This window comes from Thermobia domestica, chromosome 1 (assembly GCF_964235325.1).
Source record: "Thermobia domestica chromosome 1, izTheDome1.hap1.1, whole genome shotgun sequence".
NCBI classification, from domain to species: domain Eukaryota; kingdom Metazoa; phylum Arthropoda; class Insecta; order Zygentoma; family Lepismatidae; genus Thermobia; species Thermobia domestica.
In genome coordinates this window covers 161,827,976-161,846,290 of record NC_137454.1, presented here as the reverse complement: position 1 = coordinate 161,846,290, position 18,315 = coordinate 161,827,976, and the positions used below count along the sequence as shown (strand labels likewise).

Below are 18,315 nucleotides of genomic sequence, written 5' to 3'. Positions count from 1 at the left end.
ACAGTGTTTACCATATCTCCTGAACGTTTGAGATATCAAACTGCTGTAAACGGGATTAGATCTTGACATCTATCGAAAAACAACTATGCAATTGGATGAGGTACTTCGAAATATAAGGAGTATTTCGACTACTGAAAAATATCAAATTTTGAATCCCTTGTAACTTTGTTTCTATTCATTCGAAATCCATCACATCATGATCACAGTATTAGAGACTAAAATACTTGGCATGTGCATCGACTCGTCTGTCTCATGCTGTAGAAGCCACCAAAATTTGGATGTTTGTTATACTTAAGCGTCCTCAGTTTGCAACATTTCATGACAAGTATAGTATTACATGTTTTCCTTTTAGATGTAAATATGAACATTGTAATTATTTCACGTAGTGTCATTTGAAAATAAATACAACTTGATGTCGAGTTCACAACACTGTTAACCTTATCGTATCACAGAGAACCCCAAAGAAAATTACATGTATACCCTCATCAGGATATACCACGAGCAGAAATGAGTTAAACGAATCGTTTGTTTCAACTCGAATTACAACATTACAAACCATTCCAAGTACAATTACAATTATGCATAAAGACCAGAAATACATGCCAATGAATTCTTCGAAGTAGCCTTCCAAAGGATCCATCATACACGACCTTTAAAACGCCGCATACCCGTGGACTTACTATGACCGAATCTCCTGATTCAACGGCACACTGCTGTTGCAATATCTTCACGTGTTCAAAAGCGTTGTTCAACGCAATAATTCCTCCAGGTTTTGTATGAGGCTTTTGCATGAAGATGATAAGTCTGACATCAAGCTCTTCGTATCTTCATCGTGCGAAAAGATTGTGCATACAAGCTGCCGTATGGACCATCGCGTTGTTATGAAGAATGATTGCATCGTGAAGACGTGCATGGCGTTTCTCCGAATAGCTGGACGTAGGGGTTGTTACAGGAAAGTAAAGAAGTAGTAGAATGCATTTACACTTCGGCCATGTAGGGCGAAATGGCACAAAATCACCCCCTAATATCATACACTACGATGACCAGTAACTTCACAAACGAGAAATTGCGACGAAATTTCTGCCTGCATGACAAGATTAGGTGACACCATCCGCTGAGTGCGTTTCAGTTCTCAGTTCTAGTTCAGAGGCTCTGGTCCTGTAGCGTTACTGTGGCGTCATGATCCTGTCATCTAGTGGATTCTTTGAGAGAGTGCTTTGAATTACATTTGATGACAATGTTGTGTGTTTCTGGTTATTACACATACTTGTAATTGTACTTGTAATTGTTTGAAATGTTGTAATTCGAGGTAAAACACGTATGGAACAGACAATTCGTTGTACTCATTTTTCTCGTACTATTTTCTGATGGAGATAGGCATGTTTATCTAACTCCCTAATGTAACGTATACATATGTACTAATCTTCCATTTGCATATTTCAAAATTTCTTGCTTCGTTCACACTTTCGTAAAAAAGCTGCCATAGATATATATTTGTTCACATATGTTTCGTTCCGATCAATTTTATATTAAATTAGTATTAGAGATGGCAAATTCCGGAATGTTTACTTTCTGGAATCCGGAAAGTAAAATCGGAAAAATTCCGGAATTCGGAAAATTACGATTCCGGAAAATAAATTTTCCGGAATCCGGATTATTTTGGCCATTCCTGTTTAGTTTAGATATTTAAGTAAACTACTGAGGTAACAGAAAACTAGAAAAATTAAAGAAATTTAAAGAAAAATATCTGGCTTCAGAAAAGGCATAAAATAAGAACCTTTCCTTAAAGAAAAAAAACAATATTAACGATCTTCAACAAAAGCGCTAAAAAACGGAATATATATATATATATATATATATATATATATATATATATATATATATATATATATATAGGGGCGGATCCAGGATATGATCAAGGGAGGGGCTAAACCATATTTTGCCGTTTTATCCAGTGTAAAGCACGATTGAAGCCCATTTTATTCAGTGTATACCTGAGCGTCAAGGGGGGGGCTATAGTCCCCCCTTAGATCCGCCACTGTATATGTATATATATATATATATATATATTGACTGTGACAAGTCAAACAAATTAATGCCTCTGGCTCGGCACAACTTCTGTACTAACACCTCATATTCGCACAACGTTGGCATTTTATTATCTTTCAGTTCACCTGTACATAGCGTGGACTTAAGGTGAAACTGATCTAAATTCGCCCAGTGTTCTTAGTCGCCATCGCAGCGATCGCTACGGAAAATTAAAAGTATGTTGTCCAGGAACTTAGTCGCGAAGATAAATGCCGACAGTAAACACGTGGAGTGCACTTAGCGCCCGTAGATTTAGCGCCCACATATAATATCGTATACTTAGCGCCCAGAAAATATTTGATGCTTATCAGTGTGCTAGGGTTGACCAAAGAGAGAACTAGTTTATATGTATAAATGTAGTTTCGTACTCAAATCATCTATCCCATCCCCTCTCTTTTGACGACTAAAAGAACAAAAATTTTTCACTTGAAAGATCCTGCTATACTTCCTGCACAATTGTCATGTCACTTTTAAAACCCCTTAGGCAAGTTGAAAGAAATGTGTTCTTTTCTTCCTCTTCTGTTCATCACTGTCAGCTCTAACACTCTGACTTTTCATGTACATCTGTAATTACGTACAATTTAATTACGACTTAAGAGCATTACCATATCACCTATGAGATTTTCATATATGGATGTGAATTCATGTGTCAGCGTTATTTTAAAATTTATATAGTTTTAAATAATAATAATTACACGCACCTTAATGCAAATACTACTGCACGGAAAACAGCAATTATTTATGCACATTGCATAACTTCATTTCCTATCGTAAATACAGGGTGTCAAAAAATTCAAATGCCAAAATTTGCTGGGTAATTCTTTATATCAAATGAAAATAAAACGTTCTAATGAACATGTGTCAAGTGTTATAAGCCGCCCTAAACGCAATCAATCACATTTTAAACCCTAGTTTAAAAATAATGGAACATATCGTAAGTAGTTAAAGAAATTCGGCAAGAACTAGTATTTCCTCTATCTAAATATCCATACAAGGATACACTTTTAACCCTAGGACCACGGGCGGCGATTAGGGGGGCAAAGGGGGGCAGTTGCCCCTCCACTTTTTGAAATGACCCATTAATGTATATAGTTTCATTTGGAAATATAAAGTTTTGTATGTATTATTGATTCATAGAATACAAATGGTGCCATAAAATATTTGTCGTTCCATGAGTACCTATTGGTTATCTTTCCGTGAAGTTAAGAAAGCTACAGAAATTGCGTTTTAAAAATGCCACTAAAAATGGCCCAAAAATTAAGCTGTTGGAGCGAGACAATTCGAGCGTACTTTCATTTCATCTTACAAGGGCTCGATATGTTAGTAAGCCGCTCTGGATCTAATTGAGATATCATTTCGCAAAAAAAGAAGTTCTTCACAAGTTATTCTTTAATTGCACAAAAATTGACAGTTCCTAAAACAGTTCTTTTCTTGAAAAATTGACAGTTCTTTTCTTCTTTCTTATAGTAAGGAATATTTTGATTTGATTTTTTTTCAGTTTAACATCCTGTTCAGCAGCGAAGCTATATGAGACGTGAACTTAATGATTAACGTAGAGTCCGAACCACGCGAGCTCCCTCCGGGAATTGAACCCAGGTCTCCCACGTCAAAGGTGCGTACGTTAACCGCTTAGCCACGAAGGAGCTCAGTAAGGAATATATAATTTTGCAGTGTAATATACGAGTTTAGGGGTGTACATATACAGTCTTGTTATACAATTAAATTTAGTAAATTCAACATAATTCTAGGTTTTAGGATTATTTTGTATAACTGGAATGTGGAGTGACTAAGTATTGTTGGGTTTTGATGTATTCCAAGAAAATGAAAACTGTATCTAATGGCAACGAACATGTTTCGGGAAGCTGCAAAAGTATTTCTTTGAATGTCGTAGCATATGCTTGTAGTATTCACTGTCTTTCTAAGAGTAATAACACATATAATAACATGCGTGGAATTAAAAATATAAGTTATTCATTAATTTCCAGTTTCATTATAACTTTTGCAGAACAAGCCTTATTATCCATTACTATGATTATTTGATTAATATTATCCTTTCTATTTATTTGTTTTGCAAATTTGTTATTAAATAGGTCCCTAATCTGATCACACAATTTTCCAGACAGAATTTTAAGGTGCATGATTTTATGATTTTTTGATTTCATGAGCAAGGAATCAGATCTCTTCTTACACCTTCGTTGTATAAGAGTACAAAGAGTTAGTATCTTGTGTTGCTCTTGTCAATTTACGTAACAAAATATGAAACAAGATATACGGTATTTTAACTGAAAAAGATAGTTATACAGTTATACAGCTTTTAGTCTATATAACAGTCTCCTAATAGTTATACAGCCTTTAGTCTAACAAAGTGTTACAAGCAACCAGGAAAAGTAACATTGACATACAAATACTGTATTCAGATCATGTCTTGCCTCCCCACTTTTAACGTCCAACCGCCGCCACTGTCTAGGACTACCAGGTGGGTCCATTGCACTCGTACGCATACTTTCTTTAATAATTACTAAGGCTTAGTAAGTATTGAGATTCTATGACATTTCCCTGGTTGTGTTCTTGTATTATGTTATATATATATTTTTTTTCATTTCCGTGAGTTAAGTGATAGTTTTTAAAATTTATAGCATTGGGTACCGAGTGGGTCCATTAAACACGAGCCTTAATGAAGAAATATGAGGATAGATTCAGAATAGATTGAGATTGTGGCTCGCAGCGGAGTGAACGTTCTGATAATCTTCTAACTGTGCCAATGAAGTCAGATATAATACATTGCAACTTTATGTGTTATTATTTGGTTTGATTGATTTAATTATTTGCAATTTTGCTTATTTTAGTAACAGCTTTTCTTTATTTATTCACTTATATAAGTCCATTGTCAGAAGCATAATAGTTGCTTTTGTCTATCAAACTGTATTAATTTTTTCATTGTATGAAGTTGCGTATCCAGGGGGAGTTTCCCGGGATATGAACTCCCAAGAACCAAAATTTTAAAAAGTTGCTAGAATAAAATCTAAATTTGTGCTTTCAGTCTCCACATTAACAAAAAAGTTTTCCGGAGTAGGACACTGACCCCCCCCCCCCCGAATAGAAATCCTGGCTTTGCCACTGATTGTATGTAAAGTTTTGTTTATTGTTAGTGTGTTTTGATCATTGCACGTGGTAGACAAACAGATCACTAACAATACACGTCACTATTGATGGTAGAGGAGGAATATTTTTGGTAAATCAATAAACAATGAAGAAATTGATTCCCGACAGACGATAAGATATTAGCAGACTTATATACAAATGCAACTGAAGTTTCTTGTTCAGGTACCGATATTGAAGTGAGACGTTGAGTAGTTTTCTTATCCAGAGGATTGGTTAGAAGTTTGAAGCGTAGCACCTATAGCTAATGCAAAAGCACGTGCTAATGCAAAAAGCAAAACTCCGGAGAAAAGCGATCCTACATGGGCTGCCTTATGTTTTGATGACAACATCGGCGCTATTAGAATACCTGATGATGAACTGTTCCTAATTTGTGAAGTTGCAGATTCTTTACACACTCTGCAATATAATTTTATTCTTACATATAATATGACTGTAGATGAACAACTTCTCATTTTTTGGGTGCTCTGTCTCTTTTGACAATATACACCCAATAAGATCAGCCATTTTACAATTGCAAAAACACAATGCACAACTATCCTGAAGTTGTCACTTCTAGAGCGGAGGAAAAAACTCAGTTATCATATATTACAACACAACAAAATCATACGTTCACACTAACAATCATATGGCTCGCTGTTACACCACAAAACAATGAACAAAATGGCCTATGACAGTATTTTACATAACTGATGTAAGTGGACTCAACACCAGGGCCGTGCTGGGATACTAGTGAGGGCGGTGGAGAAGTCTACTAAAAGGGCGCCCATACAAACGGGAATATATATATATATATATATATATATATATATATATATATATATATAGAGAGAGAGAGAGAGAGAGAGAGAGAGAGAGACTTTAAAAGAAAGTATGGGTGCCATTTTATATCAAAATCACCACCAAATGTGTTTTAGTATTAACGTAAATACCTAACCTCGAATCGAAATCCTAAAAAATCGTAAAAATCGTAAATTAGGGAGTAGTGTCAGTGTAGTATTACATAAATGCATCGTACGTTTGACTATCCGAACTATTCTTAAAGTATCACATTGTTTCGTTTTATAGCTATATAACTTTATATTATTTTTGTAAGTGATTATACTCTTTACCTGTTCTCTGCCAATAGCAACTGTATAAATTTATAATACAAAACTGAAATACAGAAGAATAAAATAAAAAAATAATGTGATATTTCGCAGGGCATCTTATGTAAAGGGCGCCTTGTATTGCTCACAGGTTCTGTACTACCAGTCAGTATTTGAATTTATTAAAAAAAAGCTGGTATACAGCATAACTAAAACCACTTATCTATAATGTGATGTTTCGTAGGGCGCCTTATGTAAATGGCGCACTGTACCTTTCACGGGTTCTTCGCCAACAGTAACTGTGTGTATTTATTGTACAGAACTGTGCTATACAGAAGAGTAAATAAAATCGTTCATCTTTGATGTGGTCTCGGAAGAGCACCTAATGTAAAGGGCGCACTACACCTTTCACGGGTTCTTTACCAATAAAACTAAGAATTTATTACTAAAAAAACGTGTACCTTTATTTATACTGTGATATTTCGGAGGGCGCACCGGGACACGTCCCGGTGTCCCGGTGGGCCAGCACGGGCCTGCTCAACACTTATGGTATTGTGTCATCAAAGCGTAATTTCAAACGAGAAACAAACATTAAAAAGTTTGAAATTCCATAAATTTTTCATTTCGTCTGGTTAGCAGTTCGCCAACGTTGAGAAGAAATCACGGAGAATAGAAGCTTCCCAGCATACTGAAGCTAAGCAAGTCTCTCCAGCAAAGAGGGAGCACAAATCAAGAACTTTCTGCCGCAAATGCAAGCTACATGAATGTACTGACATTTAATATTTTCCAAGTGTAACACTCCGATTTTGATAAAATTTGGCAGGTAGATATTACACATGAAATAAATGAATACGTGTTTTTTTCTTTTCTGGGGAAACTGTTTTAAGGGGTAAAAGCCCCCACCCAAAATTTGGAGAAATTTGAGGCCGGAAAGACAAGAAGAAGTTAGTCGAAGTGAATGAAATTGTTCACAGATATTATAAACGTTAAATGATGGAATATATGTTTCGTACTTTCCCGGGAAAAATGGTTGGGTGGGGCACAGACTCCTTCAAACCTTTGATCTCGAAATATCAAAAGCGCTAATAACAGTACGTTAAACATGCCTAAAGGACATGGAGAATTGTAAGGAAATTTTGAGTAGGGACAATATAGAAAAAATAAATGAACACTTCTTTCTTATTTCCTGCAAAAAAAAATGTTTTTAGGGGCAAAAGTCTCCACCGAAAATTTTGAAATTGACGACCGAAAGGCATGAAGAAGTAGACCGGAATGAACGAAATTGTGTGCATATATTGTAGACGTAAAATTACAGAATATTGTGTCGCATTTTTCTGGAAAAGATGGTTGGGTGGGGTACAGACCCCTTCAAACATTTAATCACGATTTAATCACGGGCGCTACATGCACGGCACCAGTAAACATACTTCGATTACTTCATGCAGATAAACTTATCATATGTTATTTATTAGCTAATTAATTCAAAAGGAAAACAGTAAACACAATTACCATTAAAATAATCTATGACTGTGAATTTTAAGTAATTTTATATTGCCTTCGAGTATTCATGAACATAATAAAACACAAAACACACAAGATTAATATCATGACCAACAAAGTAAGTATTGAAGTAAGTAGCAGGTAAGTGACAAGATTAACAGTCTTCTTACCTTGTAGCCTTTCAATTGTTGGACATCGAACAGCAGTTTAGAATTATATAATAACACGCATATAATAAAACTCGTAGTATATCTCGATTGTTTTAGAATTTAGACATAGTTTCTTATGAATGATAGCTAGCTTGTAAAATAATGTAGTGTATTTTCCTTAATTAGCATCAGTAATTTATATATATATATATATATATATATATATATATATATATATATATATATATATATATATATATATATATGTGTGTGTGTGTGTGTGTGTGTGTGTGTGTGGCTAAGTAGGACAGATTGTGAGCTTATTGAATGCAGTAGCACCTTATTTATTTAATTTCCTTAGGTTTAGTTAAAGAATGTAATACTAATGTGTTTTGCACGGTAGCTTCATCTATGATGCATAGAATATTACTGGATGGTTCGTATAATCATGTACAATTAGTAATATATGTATTTGTATTCTGTTGCATATATATTTGTAATTACATTTATTAATAATTTCATCTTCTTTTCAGTTATCCCATAGTCGGCACGGTATAGCTCTTTAACCACGACATGTAGTATTATTTATTTATTTAATTACCATTTATATGCCTTCATTCTTTATATTATATTCTATTATTCCACTTTCATCAAATCATTTATTATTATCGACTGTATTTTATATACCTTCGCCGCACTTAATTACATATATGAATATATTCCTTTTACTTATTTATCTATATTTCGGCGTATTCTTTATTACTAATTGAATTTCATAATATCGTATTACAGGTTAACGCAGCTGATTCCAATGATACGCTGAGGTAAGAATGGGACTACAGAAAACAGAATGCAATAGTCAACAGAAACATACATAAGAAGCAGCCATATCGATCATTATCGCTATAATGCATATTTAGACTTGAATTCCTACGTGCATATTATCATAGTTAAGCGACTGAAATTAGTTAAATTTGTATGCCACAATCTTTGTCAGTGCCATCATTTTAACTGCAGATTATACTAAACGGTAAAAATCAAAAGGTAAGTAACTAATATAGTTGAACAAGGTACTCTGTCACAATAAATTTAGCTGATATGTCGATCGAGATGAGTATATATAATTTACGTCATTTTATGAGTGGATAGCAGATTAAGGAGGGAATGAAGATTCCACTCCCCGAACCGGTGACTCCTTCAATGATACATCATTTTCGTTATCATCATCTCCTTAGACATATAAATAAGAATGGGTGACATTGACAATACCTTGAAGTCGACTTTACTTTTTACAGCTGTCTAATGTTTAGCCCTCTAAATATACATATACAACTTCAAACAATATTAGATAAGAACGTCCTGATTGCAAACCACATCTAAATTCCTCAGAAGTTTGGTTAAATTCTTACGTTTATTTTTTTACGTTTTTCGTTTTAAAATTTTAAATTCAATATCTAGATTTTTTTATTATTTAAATTAACTTTATTTTAAACATCTAATTACCTAACTGCATTAATTATTATTTTTAAAAAAAGAGTAATATTGTAAATTTCCAAATTAAAAGTCACTGAATTCATATTCATCATAAAATTAATTTTGCCTACTAAAATTAAACAATGAAAATATCACCATTTTAATATTTTATATATTATATTGAAGCATCACTCAAATTTACATCATAATTTACAATAGAAATACAATACATATAAAAAAAACTGTTATAATGAAAATTTAAAATGAAACAGTAAATATCTATTCTTCGGTACTTTGTTTCCATAATGTTCGGCAGGTAGTACTAAATCTTTTGCTTTCAAAGGCTCCAACCTGTCATGTTATGTCACTGTCATGACGTACGGTATAGCATTCATGCCGTAATTTTTCATATAAACTTACGGACTGTGAGCTGTGTCCCCATACTCCTTGCTCGGTTGCTACATAAATTGATACATCAATGATGTCTGTTTTTACTCCTAACCTCCCTTCTCCGCAATTACAGAAGAAAGACTTCTTCTAGCTCTTTACTAGTGGGTAACGTTCCCATTATAGCCGACACGATCCCACGTTGAATGGCTATGCTTACGCGTTGAATCAGGAAACTTTTTGCTCGATTATCTCCTGATTTAATTGATAGACGGTGGCCGATTTCTTTTATAAATTTGAGGCCTCCTTCTTCCCAAGAACCGCTAGACTCAATTGCTATTGCGACAAAGCAATAGTTATCGAGAAGATTGCTATATTTATTCCTTTTTTCTTTCGCTCTTCGAGCAGCTACGAGTCCAGCTTGTACTGAGGCATATTGTAGGTTGGATAGGGCATAGGTATCTGAACATGTGAAGTTCCAAATCAATGCCTTTCCTTCCTTCCAAGGTATAATGTCATACCATCGGGTCTTTTTCCGTCAGATCGGCTACATCCAATCGGTTCCCTCACTGCTGGGACTCCTGCTGATATTAATGCTCTTAATATTATATCATTTACACTTGAATGACGTGGGCGTCTGCCCGCGCTGCTTTTGCACGACAAACCGTGTAATCCTTTTTTATCTACAAAGGTGTTACAAATGGGGCAGTGGTGTGGTTCACATATATCTGCTTCCAACCGTAGTGCAACTGATACTCGGAATCTCTCATTGGATAGGTGTAGGCCCAGAGATGGTGATGGTAGAGCTTGAAGCCATGCTCCATTTTCTGCGGACATCACCGCTAAAAGTCTGGCTTTATCTTCAATGTTATTTGTAGTCTGCAATAAAGAAGCTGCCTGGCAATTAACGATGAGTTCGTCCCAAGCTGACTGATTGTTACGGTTTTCGGGAGCCGGAGTGTCTAACCCAACTAAATTTGTCCATTTAGCTATGCAGTCCATCACATCTGGATTGGTGATTTCGTCGTTATCCCATTGAAGAAGAGAACTAACTATTTGACTTGCACCGTAGAAAGACGCTAAAAAAGACGGAATAGCCATATCTGTGGCGCGACGGATTCCAAGGCCTCCATTTTTGACTGGTAAAGAAGCTTGTATCCAAGAGTTGTTATTAAGAGAACAATTGAGGATGCATTCTAGACCAGTTTTAAGAGTATCGTCATACTTTTCCAATAGGGCATCTTCCTTCCAAGATGGAGAGCATCGGAGGAAATAAAATAATCTCGGCATTCCAAATGAAGCCCTTAACAGGTAAAAAGCAGAATGGGCTGAAAGCTTGGAAAGTCGTGACAAAAAAATTCTAGTTTTGAGGTTTTGTCTAGTAACATTTTGATCCGTGCCTCTGTTGAGATAGCTGAACCTAAAAGCTCTGCATTACTTGGTGTAAGGAGCTGAATACCAGGTGCTGATTTATTAAAGATATCATAGAGGTTCTTAATTTGTTCTTCTGTAGCACCGAGGACTCCTACTTCGCATTTGGAGCAATTTAGCGATAAGCCAATTGATGATGCATGTGTACGAATGTTGTCTAATGTTTGTAGTATTACGTCTGTATTACCAGCTATTGTTCCATCATCCAAATACCAGACATTCAGCTCTGCGTTTATATTATTAACAATTGGTTGGAGAGTCATAGCAAACAGTGCTGGACCTAACGGATCACCTTGTTGAACACCTCGCTGTGAAAGAATAGTGTTATCTCCTATATATAGGTTGCTTGGTTGAGAATAGCATTGAGAGATGTACGAAAAATATGCTGGAAAATTCTTTTAACAGATAGCGACATGGAATCTCGATTTAATTCATTGAAGGCATTTCTGAAATCGATTTTTAAAATGCTTTTCACTTGGGTGTGCGAAGTAGAATAATATGTGCGGGCTGCATGTACTGCTGCTTCCGCCCAAATGGGACACAGACTCCTAGTTGGTGTGATATAGTATGTTGATTAGTGATTCGCGCATCTTGTAGCAGATTATTTTGGCCAACAATCGTCTCCAAATATTGCCCACGGGTATTGGCCGAATGCCTCCGCTTTTTTTCTTAAGGGCAAGTAACGACGCACCGAAGAATATCGGTCTCAATGTTGTAGATACATTTCCCGATATAATGAGGTGTAACAGCTCTCTGATAACATTGATAAGCTGATCTCTAGATTCATAATCGTGTGATAGAACTAAATCTTTTAGAATTGAAGCTCTGAGGCTATCCATTCCACCGGCGGATCCAGAAGGAAAAGATTAATTGCTTTCAATAATTCAGTTGATGATACTTTAGCTGCTGATGCTGATGCCTCTGGAGGTCCAGGGATGGCTAATAAATGTGAGTGAGCAGGATGTTTTGCTCTGAGTTCTTCTAACAATGAATTATCAGGAGTTGCTATCGAGTCTTCGGATGTTAATAGTCTTACTGCTCCTCTAACATCACCGTCCGATAGTTTATTTTCAATGTTCTTGCTGTGGATTGATGTGGATTTTGAGAAATCACAAACTTTGTATAATTTAATGAATTCGGCTGACAAAGCTTCTCGATGATTATCCGACCAGTTTCGTAGTCTTTGCTTCACCCATGTGGTGAGGTTGGTAACTTTTCAGCATATGGAGGAATACAAAGAACCACATAAGGGAAGATTAAAAGATCTAGCCAAGCATCAATACTATTAGTATTCGTGACCTTTTGTAGAACTTCACTTAAGGAGTGAGCCATAGCTGGTCTGGCGCCTCGGGAACTCGTCGGAGTGTAGGAATGTGCGACTTTAAAAAAATTAACAGTTCGCCTATTTTAGCTGTTGAGTTCGTTGAATTTCATCAATCGCTTCGTGTGTTAATATATTTGAAATATAGGTAATGGCACTTTTCGCATTGGAAGAAGATAGATATTTCTTGAGTGATTCGCGGTGCATCTACTAGTATGTATGGCTAGACCTCTTTGCATTAGAAAACACTTATGGCAATATGAACATTGCGCTTCATCTGGCTTGCTAGATGTGCCCAAATTCGGACCTGGATCTTCTTCTGGAAAGAGGCATCCGCATCTTGAATCTTCGTTGCATATTGAACCTCCTCTCCCACTTCTGTTTTATTGGTAACCTTTCTTTCTGTCATTATTGGACATAATTGTGCATATTATATCAATTTAATTTAAAATAGATTAAAACAAGCTGATTTGATTCAAATAATAACGAATGATACTGTCCGTTTCATTGTTGTAGTCAACTGAAATAATGCTTAAGAATATGTTTTTACTTAACTACTCAACCACTGGACCGAGTTGAATACGGATTTCACATCTCTCACTTGTCGATCATCACTAACACCAATACTGCACCTAGACGCGTCAAAAAGTCAATATTCCCTTATTTCTAGAAGAGTTCTTGCAGAGAGACGCTATTCAACCCGCACTAGTTTACAACAATACAACAATAAATATCTATTCATGCTCATTTTATTTTCGATTACTAGAAGATTTATATTTACGATGGTATATTATTTTCTTCTTCTTCTTCTTGTGTCGCGATTTATTTCATAGCGCCATTCGCTTTCAGTTCATGAAATCTTAATAAATAATGAAAAAAATATTGAAATAATAACATATAAACATTGAATAAATTGAATAAAAATGAAGAATTAAAATTTTAGTAAGAGTAATTATATTTTTGAAAATTTTAGTTCTAGTGTCGGCAATGACGGATCACTACAAAACTTCTGATAAACAATAGTATTGAATTTCTGCTTTCTGCTTTTTAGTGTTTTTATTATTTCTTTATTTTTGGTACTTTTAGTAAAACCTGTTAATACTGTTTTCTTTTTATGTTTTCTTAATTTCTCATAATCTGGTACGATTCAAATAAAAGTTATTGCTGTACAGTCTGGTCCAAACTAAGTACTCTCATATAACACTAGCTGACCTGCGCTATTTACACAACACACAGTTCTAATATGAGCATGAATGTCCTTCCCACTTCTCACTATATCTGCAAGACCATTTACGTACCAAGTAAAAGGCAGGAAGACTCTCAAAGGGAGTGAATTGCTATAAACAAACATATAAATGTAGTATTTTAATATATAGAATATTGGGGTGAGTTTGTGACAAACTTGGATAAGTGATAGATGATAACCAAATGCAAATATTTTTCTCTTATAATTTCATATCCGAGTACGAATCATTGTGGGTCCACAAGCCTTCGAAGTTGCCAGTTTGCAATACGTTTTGCCATTCAGGTTAAAGCAAAGCGCATGAAATGTCCATCAACCCGCTATACACAGTTCCTCTACTGGTTGTCTTTCACAAGTGTATCAACCTTAACGTCCTAGTGGCAATATAAAACTAATAGGGTCAAAACGACGCTTAAAATACGGGATAGAAAAATAAAGACAAATTTTTTTGAAAATTTGAATTAGAACTGGCAAATCTATACCAAATTTGGAATCAACTAGCGAAAACGGCACGTTACTAGCACATGTGGTTTTCAAGAAATCTTGAAAACCACATGTGCTAGTAACGTGCCGTTTCGCTAGTTGATTCCAAATTTGGTATAGATTTGCCAGTTCTAATTCAAATTTTCAAAAAAATTTGTCTTTATTTTCTATCCCGTATTTTAAGCGTCGTTTTGACCCTATTAGTTTTATATTGCCACTAGGACGTTAAGGTTGATACACTTGTGAAAGACAACCAGTAGAGGAACTGTGTATAGCGGGTTGATGGACATTTCATGCGCTTTGCTTTAACCTGAATGGCAAAACGTATTGCAAACTGGCAACTTCGAAGGCTTGTGGACCCACAATGATTCGTACTCGGATATGAAATTATAAGAGAAAAATATTTGCATTTGGTTATCATCTATCACTTATCCAAGTTTGTCACAAACTCACCCCAATATTCTATATATTAAAATACTACATTTATATGTTTGTTTATAGCAATTCACTCCCTTTGAGAGTCTTCCTGCCTTTTACTTGGTACGTAAATGGTCTTGCAGATATAGTGAGAAGTGGGAAGGACATTCATGCTCATATTAGAACTGTGTGTTGTGTAAATAGCGCAGGTCAGCTAGTGTTATATGAGAGTACTTAGTTTGGACCAGACTGTACAGCAATAACTTTTATTTGAATCGTACCAGATTATGAGAAATTAAGAAAACATAAAAAAGAAAACAGTATTAACAGGTTTTACTAAAAGTACCAAAAATAAAGAAATAATAAAAACACTAAAAAGCAGAAAGCAGAAATTCAATACTATTGTTTATCAGAAGTTTTGTAGTGATCCGTCATTGCCGACACTAGAACTAAAATTTTCAAAAATATAATTACTCTTACTAAAATTTAATTCTTCATTTTTATTCAATTTATTCAATGTTTATATGTTATTATTTCAATATTTTTTTCATTATTTATTAAGATTTCATGAACTGAAAAGCGAATGGCGCTATGGAAATAAATCGCGACACAAGAAGAAGAAGAAGAAAATAATACTACATCGTAAATATAAATCTTCTAGTAATCGAAAATAAAATGAGCATGAATAGATATTTATTGTTGTATTGTTGTAAACTAGTGCGGTTGAATAGCGTCTCTCTGCAAGAACTCTTCTAGAAATAAGGAATATTGACTTTTTGACGCGTCTAGGTGCAGTATTGGTGTTAGTGATGATCGACAAGTGAGAGATGTGAAATCCGTATTCAACTCGGTCCAGTGGTTGAGTAGTTAAGTAAAAACATATTCTTAAGCATTATTTCAGTTGACTACAACAATGAAACGGACAGTATCATTCGTTATTATTTGAATCAAATCAGCTTGTTTTAATCTATTTTAAATTAAATTGATATAATATGCACAATTATGTCCAATAATGACAGAAAGAAAGGTTACCAATAAAACAGAAGTGGGAGAGGAGGTTCAATAAGCAACGAAGATTCAAGATGCGGATGCCTCTTTCCAGAAGGAAGATCCAGGTCCGAATTTGGCACATCTAGCAAGCAGATGAAGCGCAATGTTCTATTGCCATAAGTGTTTTCTAATGCAAAGAGGTCTAGCCATACATACTAGTAGATGCCACCGCGAATCACTCAAGAAATATCTATCTTCTTCCAATGCGAAAAGTGCCATTACCTATATTTCAAATATATTAACACACGAAGCGATTGATGAAATTCAACGAACTCAACAGCTAAAATAGGCGAACTGTTAATTTTTTTAAAGTCGCACATTCCTACACTCCGACGAGTTCCCGAGGCGCCAGACCAGCTATGGCTCACTCCTTAAGTGAAGTTCTACAAAAGGTCACGAATACTAATAGTATTGATGCTTGGCTAGATCTTTTAATCTTCCCTTATGTGGTTCTTTGTATTCCTCCATATGCTGAAAAAGTTACCAACTCACCACATGGGTGAAGCAAAGACTACGAAACTGGTCGGATAATCATCGAGAAGCTTTGTCAGCCGAATTCATTAAATTATACAAAGTTGTGATTTCTCAAATCCACATCAATCCACAGCAAGAACATTGAAAATAAACTATCGGACGGTGATGTTAGAGGAGCAGTAAGACTATTAACATCGAAGACTCGATAGCAACTCCTGATAATTCATTGTTAGAAGAACTCAGAGCAAACATCCTGCTCACTCACATTTATTAGCCATCCCTGGACCTCCAGAGGCATCAGCATCAGCAGCTAAAGTATCATCAACTGAATATTGAAAGCAATAAATCTTTTCCTTCTGGATCCGCCGGTGGAATGGATAGCCTCAGAGCTTCAATTCTAAAAGATTTAGTTCTATCACACGATTATGAATCTAGAGATCAGCTTATCAATGTTATCAGAGAGCTGTTACACCTCATTATATCGGAAATGTATCTACACATTGAGACCGATATTCTTCGGTGCGTCGTTACTTGCCCTTAAGAAAAAAGCGGAGGCATTCGGCCAATACCCGTGGGCAATATTTGGAGACGATTGTGGCCAAAATAATCTGCTACAAGATGCGCGAATCACTAATCAACATACTATATCCACACCAACTAGGAGTCTGTGTCCCATTTTGGGCGGAAGCAGCAGTACATGCAGCCCGCACATATTATTCTACTTCGCACACCCAAGTGAAAGCATTTTTAAAAATCGATTTCAGAATGCCTTCAATGAATTAAATCGAGATTCCATGTCGCTATCTGTTAAAAAGAATTTTCCAGCATATTTTTCGTACATCTCTCAATGCTATTCTCAACCAAGCAACCTATATATAGGAGATAACACTATTCTTTCACAGCGAGGTGTTCAACAAGGTGATCCGTTAGGTCCAGCACTGTTTGCTATGACTCTCCAACCAATTGTTAATAATATAAACGCAGAGCTGAATGTCTGGTATTTGGATGATGGAACAATAGCTGGTAATACAGACTAATACTACAAACATTAGACAACATTCGTACACATGCATCATCAATTGGCTTATCGCTAAATTGCTCCAAATGCGAAGTAGGAGTCCTCGGTGCTACAGAAGAACAAATTAAGACCTCTATGATATCTTTAATAAATCACACCTGGTATTCAGCTCCTTACACCAAGTAATGCAGAGCTTTTAGGTTCAGCTATCTCAACAGAGGCACGGATCAAATGTTACTAGACAAAACCTCAAAACTAGAATTTTTTTGTCACGACTTTCCAAGCTTTCAGCCCATTCTGCTTTTACCTGTTAGGGCTTCATTGGAATGCCGAGATTATTTATTTCCTCCGATGCTCTCCATCTTGGAAGGAAGATGCCCTATTGGAAAAGTATGACGATACTCTTAAAACTGGTCTAGAATGCATCCTCAATTGTTCTCTTAATAACAACTCTTGGATACAAGCTTCTTTACCAGTCAAAAATGGAGGCCTTGGAATCCGTCGCGCACAGATATGGCTATTCCGTCTTTTTAGCGTCTTTCTACGGTGCAAGTCAAATAGTTAGTCTCTTCTTCAATGGGATAACGACGAAATCACATCCAGAGTGATGGACTGCTAGTAAATGGACAAATTTAGTTGGGTTAGACACTCCGGCTCCCGAAAACCGTAACAATCAGTCAGCTTGGGACTAACTCATCGTTAATTGCCAGGCTTCTTTATTGCAGACTAACAAATAACATTGAAGATAAAGCCAGACTTTTAGCGGTGATGTCCGCAGAAAATGAGCATGGCTTCAAGCTCTACATCACCATCTCTGGGCCTACACCTATCCAATGAGAGATTCCGAGTATCAGTTGCACTACGGTTGGAAGCAGATATATGTGAACCACACCACTGCCCCATTGTAAACCTTTGTAGATAAAAAAGGATTACACGGTTGTCGTGCAAGCAGCGCGGGCAGACGCCACGTCATTGCAAGTGTAAATGATATAATAGTTAAGAGCAGTAATATCAGCAGGAGTCCCAGCAGTGAG

At 35.7% G+C, this 18,315-nt stretch overlaps 1 protein-coding gene across 1 annotated transcript in view; it reads right to left on the bottom strand.

Moving 5' to 3' along the window:
* The window catches only part of LOC145670136 (NFX1-type zinc finger-containing protein 1-like), a 242,788-nt gene that overhangs the window by 180,199 nt on the left and 44,274 nt on the right, over positions 1-18,315 (bottom strand). The window contains exon 5 of the mRNA XM_081738515.1: positions 12,174-12,357. Within this exon, the coding sequence (XP_081594641.1) occupies positions 12,174-12,357 (184 nt within the window). The remainder of the gene's footprint in view (positions 1-12,173; positions 12,358-18,315) is intronic.